The sequence below is a fragment of the Drosophila biarmipes genome, chromosome 3R (genome assembly GCF_025231255.1).
Source record: "Drosophila biarmipes strain raj3 chromosome 3R, RU_DBia_V1.1, whole genome shotgun sequence".
Classification (NCBI taxonomy): domain Eukaryota; kingdom Metazoa; phylum Arthropoda; class Insecta; order Diptera; family Drosophilidae; genus Drosophila; species Drosophila biarmipes.
Genome location: NC_066616.1, coordinates 6,248,021 through 6,260,658, shown reverse-complemented (window position 1 = coordinate 6,260,658; position 12,638 = coordinate 6,248,021). Strand labels below are relative to the sequence as shown.

Sequence of the window (12,638 nt, the reverse complement as noted above, 5' to 3'; positions counted from 1 at the left end):
AAGACTGGGTTTTTTCTTTTTGGCAAGGCAACTGCAATAGTCAATTCCTTGACAAGTGAACTCAGCGAACTATTTGAACTGTCCAATTGGCTGGCGAAAAACTCAATCCCATTGAAAACCCCGAGACAAGGCGAGTTGGCATTCATTGTTCCGATTACGCCTACGGTCTGGGTCTCTTTCTTCTTCTGCTTCTTTGTCCGACTCGCTGAAAGAGCTCAGAAGTCGAATCGGATTAATGGCCATGCATCCCATAGATGCTAAGCGCTTTTGAGTCAGGGATGCTTGGGGTCGCAGCAGTATTAAGATATTTATCTCTACCCAGCTTATAACCGTTACATTTATTAAATTATAAAGGAAAATGTCTACAGTTTCGAAAGAGTGATAAAAACTATCACTTGATAAAAGGGATATGTTGAAGAAACTGAAGAAACACTTTCACAAACATTACACTGACAGGGTTTTATTAAACCAGTAACATTTTAAATTATAAATCACTAAGAAAAGCATACGAACATTTGTAACCTTAACTAAGCAATGTAGTTAAGATTTTAAAATTAAATGGGATTAAAATATAATATTACACACAAAAGATAGTTATGGTTCTCTACAAAGCGTTAACTTCTTTAATCAATAGGAAGTCTAAGATGCACACACAGTCTCAATTACAATTAATATTTAATATTTTATATTTATTTTAAATAAATATTTAATTTAATGTTAACTTAAAATAAATCCAACACCATACAGGAAATTCCAACTTCTATCAGCGAGCCCACATACTCGGCATTCCCAAGGCCTTATCTGCGGAGCTGCTCCCCCAAATATTGAATCCACCGATCAGTGATCAACCGCCAAATGCCATCGATGCAAATATCAATCCACCATTTGGGATTAGAGACGCGCCCAGAAACCGTCATCACACATCAATGGCATTAGTTGGCCAACCGCCGGCAAGAGGAAATGTGTGTTCAAAGAACTCGCACCACTCAAATCAAATCCAACTCAACGCTACTCGCAGACGTCAAAAGGTATCAAATGTGCGCAGAGTTGCTTTGCTATTGTGGCTGCTCTTGTGGTTGCATATATTAAAGTGCAAACATAAAAGAATAATGCAGAAATGCGCTTTTCGGTGTTGCCCAAACACCGCCGAAGTTGCATTGTCTCCCTTTGTTTTTACATTTTTCCTTGGGCTTATCGCACTGTCATTGAGAGGCTGCTACTGCCACAGAATAAAAAACAAGCCAAACATAAAAGATAATAATAATAAAGCAACTTTAGTTTATGCACTCCGATTTTGAATGGAGCAATTTTTAAGGTTCCAAGAAGACCACGCCGCAAAGGAAACCAAATGCGGTGAACCTTGCAACAATCACTTTATTATATGTAGTGCTGTTGGCTTGCTTTAGAAAGGAGATACATACAACATCGAGGGTGTCCACATGAACTAACATATCGTTTTGTTTATCAAACTAAAAAACGTTTAAAAATGTATAGGTATTTCTGGATAAACTGCATCCTACATTTCTGCGTCCTACATTTCTTGGATGCACTTCAGCGTTAAATTAAAAATTTTTGGGTGTTCTACGGTAAAATAGTGTTCACATCTAATTGACTAAAACTGATCTTCTTTCAAGGGGACGTCCACAAAGCTACCAACTGACAGATAACTTCGTATCCCAATTGGCCCTAGGCGTAAGCACCCACTTCCCTCCATCATGGGACCTGGTAAACCTGATACTTGTGTGATTTGTTTTACCCAATCGCATGTAATGTGATAGGAGACGAAGAGCAGCGAAAGTTGTTCAATAATAATTGGCTTAAATAAGAGTACAATCTACATAGAAACTGGAAATTAAATTCGAAATTAGCGAAAATGCCAAATGAAATCTAAAAGCCATTTCCACATTATATAAAAACGCGAAAAATGAAGTTTTCGAATGCCATCGCATGGTCATGCAAGGGGCCAAGTTTTCGCAGTTCGTTTTTCCACCTGCTCTTTCGTTGGTAATGTCTTCATTCGTGTTACACATGAAAATTTCATGATAAAACCAAAAGAGAGGTGGCCAAACTTAGGCCGTGAAACCAGCCGAAATCCCATTCAAGTTAATCTCGATTCGGGACTGTTTCAAAAGCCACCGGGACCGAAATAAAAGAAATAAAGTCGGTGCGCTATAAATTGGCTTAGTTTTCCTTATTTGTTCACCGAAAGCATTTAACCAATTGGCTTTGCACCGAAGCCAAATATTACGTCAATATTTCGGGCTTAATTTTCGGGTTTCTTTGTTTGGTCTAAATTTGATTGTTTATTATTGGATGATTAAAGTCAAATAAATCAAGGCGGGCAGGGCGATAAATAAGCGGACTATAAGTGGTGTTTAGCTTCCAAGATTTATTTATTCGAAAAGTGTGCAGATTGGTATCTTCAGTCTGTCATTAATGGGTTTGATAAATCGGCGATATTTCTTCATCGACAAGTGGTCAAACTAAAGAGTATTCTGAAGAAATAGATTTAATTCTTAGGCATGTCCCCAAAATGCACAGCATTGTCAACTCTTATTTCGGGTTTCCCTGTAATATTTCGCAATATATAAACACTAAAGCGGTTTAATTGAGCCTACCCAAGTACAAATCGTATGACCAACGAACAAACCCAACGAAAATGTGTAGCAGCTGCCATTGTGGTGTTGTTGCTGGGGCTGCTGCCGTTTATTGTCAAAGCGGTTAAGCGACATGCCACCAAAAATGATTGACAATCACTTTACAAACAGTTTTCTTTGCAGCCGGGGACGGCGACAAAAACAACGCACACACTGAGAAAAACAGGCCCACACTCGGCAGCACTTCCCCGTTTTAGCAGTCGGCAACCAGTTGCATATGAAAGTAAAAGTAAAGCAAGTCCACATGCGCATGCAGCGAGTAATATATACGCGAAATGCATTTAAATGCAGACTCGTTCGGGCGAAGGAGATATATAAAAGCGGCTATATGCTTTGTGTACACAAAGCAAACAAAAGGCGAGCCGGTGCGAAGACAGCCACACCGGTTGTGAATGCAGACACCGCTCAGACAACTATACCCACATAATATACAGCCTGCACATAAACTTATATCTATATACATACGGCCGCTAATGAAATGCGTTCAAAAAGGCCGCTGCGCCTGCCGAACCGATACCCAGATGCTGATAAACAAGCAGAAAGCAAACCCAAGCTCAAGCTCAAAAATAACCCAAACTTCATTTCGAAGACATGACATCATATGTGCTGCATAATCTTCTCGGGCGGGATTTAAATTGGCTCACCAGCATTTCTCTGAATATTCAACTCGTGAGTCAAAAGCCTGCCCTGGGAATTCTTAGCGACAGTGGATTTATTTGTTTGGCCTTCGGTTCGCTTCAGAAGTTTTATGGAAAAATAATGCCTTTGTTTGAAAAACATAAATTTTAGTTAGGGACAAAATAAGTAGCTTTACTGTGTCAGTGTTATATTTTTTCGGAGAAGTTATTATTAAAGTTTGTTTAGTAATAGACAAATTTAAAGCTAAAGTAATATTTTTCTTTGATAATGCCTACTATCTAAAAAGTTATCTTGTTAATTAGCCAATTATTTTGAATATGACCAGTCAGTCCATTATTTTCGGTTCCAGAACTTACACCCTTTTTGCAGCGCATAAATCAATTTTTATGACAGGAATTCAATCGCCGAGATGTGTAAATTTCCTAGGGAAATAAACCTAGAAATAAACCGAGTCGTTGGCACACTGGCCAGTCAATCAGACCACCTGACCATGGCCATGATTTCAGAGTGCAGATCTTCTCACGATGCTTGACTAAGGCAATCGCTGTTTTTCGGCGTGGCAAAAGCCATTAAATTGATGCATGTATAACATGGCACCAAGCTCAATAATAATTAAAATAAATGTCTGCCTTTTGGCAAACGGCTTGTGAAAGTTTTTCACACAGGAAGCCGGCCGCGATTTATGCAATAATTTATTGGCCATCGTTGTTTTTTGGCACTCTCTCATGCAAATTGCATGGAGCTCAAGGCTGTTGTCACAAAGTCGTCGACTGCATACAAATTCGAAAATGAGATTCACATTTCGGCTCATGTGATACGCTTGCTGAAAAGCTGTTGATCGACCTTTACAAGGCAAAACGTTACCAAAAACGTGTGTTCGAGAAAACCCCAAGTGACATTTAATCAAACCTAAGACCGCGCCGGAACTATATGAACTACTTAGTATTTGGCTGGCATCGAGAATTAGGTGGATAACTTCGAATGCCTTGAATGACTCACTTGCTTGGCATTTTTCAAGCGTCAGCCGAAACGCCATTCATTTTGACCAACTTGCCCGGCCTCAGACACTGAATTTAACGCTTAATTGTTTACAAAGCGGCAGGGCTATTTTGATATAATTAATAATTATTAAATGCTCATATAAACGTTAAGGTGATGTGGGTTTCGTTTGTGGATGGGAGATATGGTGGCCCACTTCAAAGTCATCGAAAAACGGGCTACAAAATTAATAAACCATTTAGAATGGCCGGCCGAATGAGAGATTGTGAATCTCGAGAGCAATAAAAATACGCGAAGGCGAAATTCTACAGCAGCGAAAAGATCGAGTTGAAGACCTAGAAAGATGTTAAGAAATAAATATTCGTTGACCTTGAGAAATATTGAGCTGCGAATACTTTATTCAAATAAAACGAATGCAGCTTAGTACGTTGAATAAATTAATTAATGGCTACACTGGAATCCTGTTGCTCTTGATAGAATGTTTAGGGTCTTTAAAATCTGTGCCCATTGAGCAATAAAACCCGTACTTTCCCACTGCGAATACCCATAAAGCTTAGATCCGCTTATCTATCCATAAGACCCGCAGTTCGATGTCGTCACACGGTGCGTATACGCGATTAGGCATGCACGAGTGAACTTGGCCCCCAAGTGAAGTCGAGTCACTGCTCATTTGTCCGCCTTTAATTGCGACGATTGTTGCAGCCGTTTGGCAAACTGGCTGATAGGCGTTTAACTTGATTATCAGCGGCTGGCGTCTAGTTCGCATCGAAATTTATTAAGTGTAAAAGGTCGAAAGGCTGCTTTATTTTGGGCCATGGCCTGGGCGTATTAAATTGACCTCTTAATTAGCCAGCCCGCGACATCTGCGGAACAAGTTTGTCGTCCAAGTCTTTTGTTTTAGAACTGAACTTTAGCGGCACGAGAGCTAGCCCCTATGATTGCCAAGTTCTAAATTGTGAGCCCGAGCCCCATTGACATTTAACGGCTAACTGGCCGTTCTGAGAGAGGCGCGCATCATAATCTAATCGAAGTGCCGGTCTCAACCTAAAGCTGATCGGCCAGATCGGCCACGAGCGGCAGCTGTTGAGCAAGACTGCCAAGCCACTCCGCTGAAGGCAGTCCACTTTTAGGAACGGCACGCAACCAGACTGAATCAACAATAGCCGGCTTTGTTGCCATATTCTCGACTCCGTACCAGCGCAACCGAAATCGGGGTTATCAGTTCACGAAAGAGGTAAAATATACTATTTGCTTAGGAATAAGATAAATATTTGTAAACACAATAAAAGGGTATAGAACTAAGCAAACTCGTGACTAAAGAAAACAAAAAATGTTACGAATTATTAATGCCTAATTGATTGAGGTATTCTTTGTTAGTTTTTTATTCAATCTGTTAATACAGCCAGTTGTTTTCTCCTGTGCGTAAAATATTTTAAAATTCATTTAAATTTCCATGGTTTAATATTCAGTTTGCTATCTGAGAACCATCCGATAACCAATAGACCCAAATCTTAAAGAGCATTGGTCTCTCCACATTCCTAAGCTGGCTTTCTTTTTTGTGCACACATTTTTTGTTGCTGCCTTCTCTTGTGATTCTGTTATTAATTTATTAATAGTTTTTGCCACCGCGGTGAGCAGTAAAACCCGTTGGCACTACTCTATTGGTTGGTCATGGGTTTTTGTTTATCATGAAAATTCTAAATGGCAAGCTCATGTCATTTGCTAATTTTTATGGCCCCGAGCGATGAAGCTGCACAGCAAGTTCGCGGCTCACGTCGCTCGGCAAAGACCTTGACTTTCTTTTTAGTAAATGAAACATTTCTCCGACTCCGTCTGGCCACAATTAGCCGGCCATAAAAAAGTTAGGGCTGCAGTTGACAAACTCCACGTTACACTGCGCGTTTCGAAAGCAAAACTGTTTGCCTGTGTAGAAAGTCAAAGTCGAGGCGTTGACAATGCGTTTTGTTGACTCACTCACTCGCGTTTTCTGCTGCTTTCGAGACATTTCACTTGTTGGCATGCAAATTCTGGGGCTATTAGAGTCGCTGGTCGAGCAGAAAAGATTGCGGAAGCCGGCGGATATCCATTTCGGCCCAACAAAGGGCTCTTATAAATATATGAACGCTGATATTCCGCTTTTGTTTGGGCCGGAACAATGGGAAATCAATTAAAGCTTGCCGCCTGGCCAGCCAACTTTTGTCTGCCTTCCGCCTGTACATTTATCACTTACGGATCGAGCACTTTGCGCAGACGCAGGCAACTAGTTTTCACCGCAGCCACCTAACAGACACATTTCAAGGCAATAAAATATGTTTGGCCATGTAATTCTCCAACGTCTGGAGGTGCACTCCGGCGCGTGTGTCTGCAAAATGCATTTCCATTTTGTTTTGTTTGACCGGTCTCTGTTTATTTTGAGTCTCCGTGGGGAATGTTGACCGTGCATGTCATTCGCATTTAGTTTTGAAAGTTGTTTGCTTCCTGCTGCTTCACGTCGCGGCAATTTTGCCGTTTTAATTAAAAACACATCACCTCTAGGCCCATGGTAATGGATAAGTAAAATGCTATTGCCGCCGAACGGCTCAATAAGTAGAAGGATGTTTAATAGACGAACTCTTCGGCTCAGCGCAGGACTTACACTAAGAGTCGGTTGAGAAAGGGCTGCCAGCATAAGGAAATCAATCGATACTAACCCACTAAGGGAGGCACTGCAGATACACTTGGCCTAGTTTGTGCGTTTGAACGAGCTCATTGAGTGGTCATTTGCTCTTGAAAGGCATAAAAGCCGCAATTAAGTGAAATTAAAATAGAAAAATGCAAGTGTAACAAAGGTTTATTGAAAGAAATTCTCAATTTGAAAAAATTAATGTTCAACTGCCAGCCTATCGATTTTAAATAAAGTATCAAAAGAGAAACCACACGTATTAATGCGATACAATAGGGGCAAATACTTCATATATGACAATTACTAAGTTTTCTTTGTATAGGGAGGCATAGTCATCTTAGCATATGATCGTCATATTAAACTTTATAACTCCAATTATTGCATTTAGTTGATTTAAATGATCGAAACTTTTAAAATTAACTTCTAAGCGGGTATAATATTTATAAAAATGTATACAAAATATTTACTTACATGTGTAAACAAACCGCCGGAAGCCTAAAAAAACAGAAAGCATTCAATTTGTTTTTATACTAGCCTACTGGTCCAAGTATTAAATTACTGACAGATTTTTGAGTGTTTTGAGCTGATGACATGTAACCCTAAGTGATGTCAGTTTTGAATGGCGCTGAACGGCAAGTCTTTAAATCAATAAACTCTAACGAAACACAACAAGACATAGCCACAAAACCCACTTAGATCATAACATGGTACCAATGACTAAGGGGCAACGTAAAAGCCCATCTGAAGCACCTCATTTAGCCAGGATATTCCATGATTGAGTGGCGGAATTGGGGAGGCATATGCAGCGCATTCGTCAGCGAGTTGAGCAACTAAAAAGGAAGACGCTAATACCTAGGCTCTGAGTCTCAGGCTGGCATCCTCGAGAGGAAGCTTGTTGAGCAGCCAAGTCCCCACAGCACTCGGTCTTGGACTACACGACGTCCTTTTCTCTAAAGGAAATCTTAGAAAACTCTGTTTAATAGCCGTTCATTTCCCCTTAATTTAAAGCTGCAAAAGTGTGCTGACAATAAAAAGCTAATCTATATAGTTTCAAACCGAATAATCATGCTATCGTCAAGATACTTTCAAAGAAAAAAGTTGGTCTACAAATCTGCCACATGAAAGCAGAGTCCAATTAGATCGAAGAATTTCGAAATCAGTTAAATCTAATGATTAACTTATACGTGATACGGAATCGTTTCTTGCTCTGATCGTAAAGTTATGCAGGAGACCTTGCGATATACGAGTCAGTGCAAGGATAAAATGCAAGCTTGTCCACAAGCAGCCACTCGAAAGTCACTACTTGCAATAGATTCAAGACTTTATGGAAGGTTTGAGTCCAATTCAGTGAAAATACTGTTTTAAATTTTTACAATTCATTTACATTCAATTACATTTAATTCATATTTTAAAATTCGCGGCATAGTTTGGCATCGCAATGTCTGTAAATGTCTGTTCAGATTAAAATTATCGATATTTAGCCGCGACACCCACCTATCTCATGCCAACAGTGTTGAAAAACATCCATAATTGTATCTGCATTGTTTTTAAGTCTTATTTAAAAACTGAAATAATTTAAAGCTATCGAAAGACTATTAATTCAGCAGTAAATGGCCAGCACTTCCCGTGCATCCAGAAGCCAGAATGGCAGTCTCTCCCAGGCAACACAGCAGCCGATCCAAGAAGTGGACGACAAAGTCCGCGGCATTTTAAACTACATCCTCGATCACACCGCCCAAAAGATTCCCATAAAGGACAAGGATTTGATGCCGGCGGCTGGCGATAGGAACGAGCTGAAGAAGCGTCTGCCGCTTGTCACTGAATTGCTGGCCAAACGATTTGGTATTTTGTTAACACCCCTGGATTCAGGCTCCAAGACGTTCGTTTGCATTGCGGAGGAGCCGGTGGCCTCCATCTACGAGCTGACTCCTGCACAAAGACCCCAGTTCTCGCTGCTGTACATTGTGCTCATGTATATCTTCCTGCGCGGCAACCGCATCGAGGACTCTAAGCTGTACGGAATGTTGGAGATGCTGAATATTCAGGACGAAGAACACGGCTATTTTGGCTCCAATCCGCGCAAGCAGATCGACGAGACGTTTGTGAAGCAGCAGTACCTGAAGCGGGAGCGCTCCCAGCTAAGCGCCTACGACGACCCAAAGACCTTCTTCCTTTGGGGACCGCGAGCCAAGGCGGAGTTCACCTACGAGCAGATCGTGCAGTTCGCCTCGAAGCTGCTCAACCAGCATCCGAAGATCTTCGATCACCACCTCGCCATGGCACAGGAAGGGGTACAGACGGAGCAGTAGCATCTCCAGTCAGAATATTCGAAACGTTTTCGGTTTAGGTTTACTTAAAAAATAAAAAAGCATTTAATTGGTTGCCATTAATATTCTAGTTTGCCTATTTGACTTCCAATAAAGCCAAATTGAAGTAAAATATATCTTCTAGACTTTCTAACATACCAACAAAATATAACGAAAAAAGTTATATTTTTACCTATAAAAAACTGCTTAATTGCTTTTAAGGTTGCATCCGATTTCTAAAAAGCAAGTGCAATATATATATATAAACTAAAAAGTTGTAATATTTGGCTAAAATCAAGTTTTGCCAAATGGTGAACCCGCAATAACCATATTTTAGTTAATGAAATTAGGGTAGGTTAGGTTAATTAACATACAAAGGTCATAAGGCACCGCCTAATCTGAGGACACAAAAACAGCGCCTTACTATTTATTTAAAAACTAAGATACACAACGGAAAAAACGACCCCATTACTAATACTTTGCATAGTCCGTGTCCATGATGAGCTTTCCATCCTTGTCCTTTAAGCGAACGCGACCGTTGGAGTATCGCGTCTCTTGACTGCCATCCGGGTAGACCAGCTTTACGGTGCCATCTGGATACTCCCTTCGCTTGTTCAGTTTTGTATGAATCTCCTTTTGGCCGTTGGGTAGATTTAGAATCTTGTCCCCGTTCCGGAGCTGCACTAGGTGAGTTCCATCCGCATAACGCCACTCCTCCAGTTTCTCTGCATCGCTAGGGTCAACCACCTTAATGCTGTTGTTGGGAAAGTGGATCTCGATGGTGCCATCTTTGCGGCGATGCTCAGTCTGTCCATTGGGAAACTCGAGTATTTCCAAGCCATCAAGGTAGGTGGTATGCCACGTGTTGGTCTCAGCGTAGTAATACTTTACTGTACCCTCTCTGATGTCGGTTTCCTTAATGTCCTTATTGAAGTACAGCATACGAACGTTCATCCCATCTGCGCTTATCTTCTTCAGATTGCCATTGGGGTACCAAATATCCTTGCTCCCATCCGCATTCATAATCTCCCGCTTAAAGTCGGTGCTGGAGTTGGCAGCCGGTGGGGTATCTACTTTGGCAGCCGTCACTGGTTCCAAGACCTCGTCCACATCTCCAGAGCTACTTGATGCGGAACTCTCGTCAAAAGCCTCTGGCTTTTTCTTGTTTCTGCCCAGCGATCGGCTGCGACTTCTTACTTGGGCACTACCGCTGCTCTGGCGTCGATTTGGCGCTTCTCGCAGCTTGGTAGGCTTACCAGCAGTGCCATCCAAAGACTGAGCACGGCGACCGTTCTCATCAAGGATTTGCGACGTGGATGCAGAAGGCAACTGAAGGAAGATATAAGTTAGATTTTGACATCAAATTAACAACACCATTCAGTACTCACCACCTTGGGTGCCAGTCTAGCAATGTTTCTGTTGATCTCCTGCAGCATTTTGCTGTTGTTCTCGCGACTTATCTTGACCAGCTCCTGCTCCAAGCGCTTGTTTTCCCTGCTTAGAAGCTCGATCTCGTCCCGGTAATTGCGGTGCTCCTTCTCACTGGCCCGCAGTTGAGCTCGGAGTCGAGCCTGTGCCGAGACGTGGGTCTGCTCCTTCTGCTTGAGCTGCTGCTGCAATGCCTCCAACTCCTGCTTTAATGCAGCTATTTCCTTCTTTTCCTTGGTGTTTGCATTGCTCTTTTGAAGTCGCATCTGCTGCTCGAACTTGCGGCGCTCCTCCTCAATCTTCATGCGCTCGTCATGCAGGTAAATCTCCGCTTGTATCTTTTCATCGTGGACGCGTTCCATGGCCTCCATGTGATCCTGAGTGCACTTGGCCTGATCTAACTCGTGCTGCTGCTTGAGGCGAAGGAGCTGGGCGTTTTGCGCCTTGAAGGTGGCTATCTCGGCCTCTAGTTCCTCGAGACGAGTTTTTACTAAATTAGCCTTCTCCTGGAGCTCTTGTGTGAGGGGTTCCTCTGGTGGCTGACTGGGACTTGACTTCTTCTTCTGCTCCAAAGCCTGAAAGAGAGCGGACTTGAACTGTTCGAAGAGCTGAATATTTGAGCCGTCGTTGAGGCTGGTTGCATCGGAGTAATCGTTGGTGTCATTTGAGTCGGAGAAACGCACTCGCACTTGGGTTTTCCCCACTTTAATGGGTGTGGCTGTTAGGGTCTGGTCACTAGATTGCTGTTCGTCCTCCTCTTCTTCCTCCTCCAATTCTTCGATCTGCACTTGGTCCATATGTGGCTGCAAACGCATCTGACGCACCTGCTGTGTGACGACAATATGATCGGAGTCATCAGCTGTGCCACCGCGCTGATCCTTGCGCGCCATAAAGGTTCGAATGCAGCTGGAGTTCATGTCAAAGTTTCCCTCAGTGGCCTTCTGCTCGAGTAGCTCGAATATACTAACATTGCTGTCATCTTCCAATCGGATTTGGGCCGAGCGTCTTTGAATTTGAGCTGGCTTGATGCTTTGTGTGTCCAACACCTTGGCCCAGCAAACACCTGTCATGGGACTTGCCTCCGAGGAGGCTTCATCATCAGCTTGAGTAGGCTGCCCGGCTCTGTTCTTGTGCTCCACGAATCGAACTCTTGGCGAGATGCTAGAGGCAGTGGTAGAGGATGCGTAGGAAGACTTGAGATCTGGAGTGGAGTTGCAGACGTTCTTGGAGTTGATTAGCATCTGCTGGAAACGCTGCTCGTTGAGATCAAGTTGAGCTAAATGTTTAGTTGCTGGAACAGGGGCGGTAGCAGGAGCTGGAGCTGGATCAGGAGCTGGAGCGGGAGCAGGCGGCGACTTGCGCTTCTTGAGGATGCCCTTCTTCAGCTGGGGTGTGCGAAACTGGGGATGGGCATTGGCGTACTTGTATCGCGGCAGGTTCTCAAGACGTAGCTGGTCGGGATTGATCTTGAAGCGCTGCTTAAGACCTTCGCCGCGACGCAGGAAAGGACGCTTTGGCTTGGTTTGCTGCGGACTTGTCAACTGAATTTCCAACTCCTGGTCATCCTGATCAGGAGCGAGCCGCGGCATTTGGATGGAGTGATCATCGTCCCACTGCGACTCCTCTAGAACACTGGTCTCTCGGCTCTCAGCCTCCTGGTGGAGCAATCCCAACATTTTGTACATATTGCGCTGTTCTAAGCCGAGCAAAACACGCTGATTGGTCTGGCGCTCCTGCAGCAGTCGCTTCTGCTCGTCCTGCCAGCGAGTTAGTGCCGCCAGCCGCTGCGCGATGGCCTCCTGGCTGAAGGCCATTCCAATGGGACTTTCGTCGGGCCCTTGCATTTCTATTTCACATCGATTTGTGCTATTTTGCCGAGACGCTGTACGCGTAGTGGAATTTAAAATAATGCTAGTCGTTACCTAACACTGCAAGAGTGGCAGCTCT

General features: G+C 43.0%; 2 protein-coding genes across 2 annotated transcripts; one reads left to right on the top strand and one right to left on the bottom strand.

Annotated features, from left to right (window-relative positions):
- Window positions 1–8,478: 8,478 nt before the first annotated feature.
- Window positions 8,479–9,398, top strand: LOC108027054 (melanoma-associated antigen B16). The gene has a single exon (XM_017098263.3). The coding sequence runs from the start codon at window positions 8,568–8,570 to the stop codon at window positions 9,264–9,266; it is 699 nt and encodes a 232-aa protein (XP_016953752.1). The 5' UTR covers window positions 8,479–8,567; the 3' UTR covers window positions 9,267–9,398.
- Window positions 9,399–9,628: 230 nt separating this feature from the next.
- LOC108027389 (A-kinase anchor protein 9) lies at window positions 9,629–12,608 on the bottom strand. The gene is made up of 2 exons (XM_017098825.3): window positions 10,652–12,608; window positions 9,629–10,592 (listed from the first exon to the last, which is right to left on the bottom strand). Exons 1-2 carry the CDS (start codon window positions 12,533–12,535, stop codon window positions 9,735–9,737), a joined length of 2,742 nt encoding a protein of 913 aa, XP_016954314.1. The 5' UTR covers window positions 12,536–12,608; the 3' UTR covers window positions 9,629–9,734.
- Between the last annotated feature and the right edge of the window lie 30 nt (window positions 12,609–12,638).

Bases quoted from the DNA above. Each gene is read 5' to 3' on its own strand.
- LOC108027389 (XM_017098825.3), bottom strand. From the start codon at position 12,535: ATGCAAGGGCCCGACGAAAGTCCCATTGGAATGGCCTTCAGCCAGGAG. The intron at 10,593-10,651 runs GTGAGTACTGAA...ATCTTCCTTCAG, and splicing joins CTAGACTGGCACCCAAGGTG to TTGCCTTCTGCATCCACGTC.
- LOC108027054 (XM_017098263.3), top strand. From the start codon at position 8,568: ATGGCCAGCACTTCCCGTGCATCCAGAAGCCAGAATGGCAGTCTCTCC.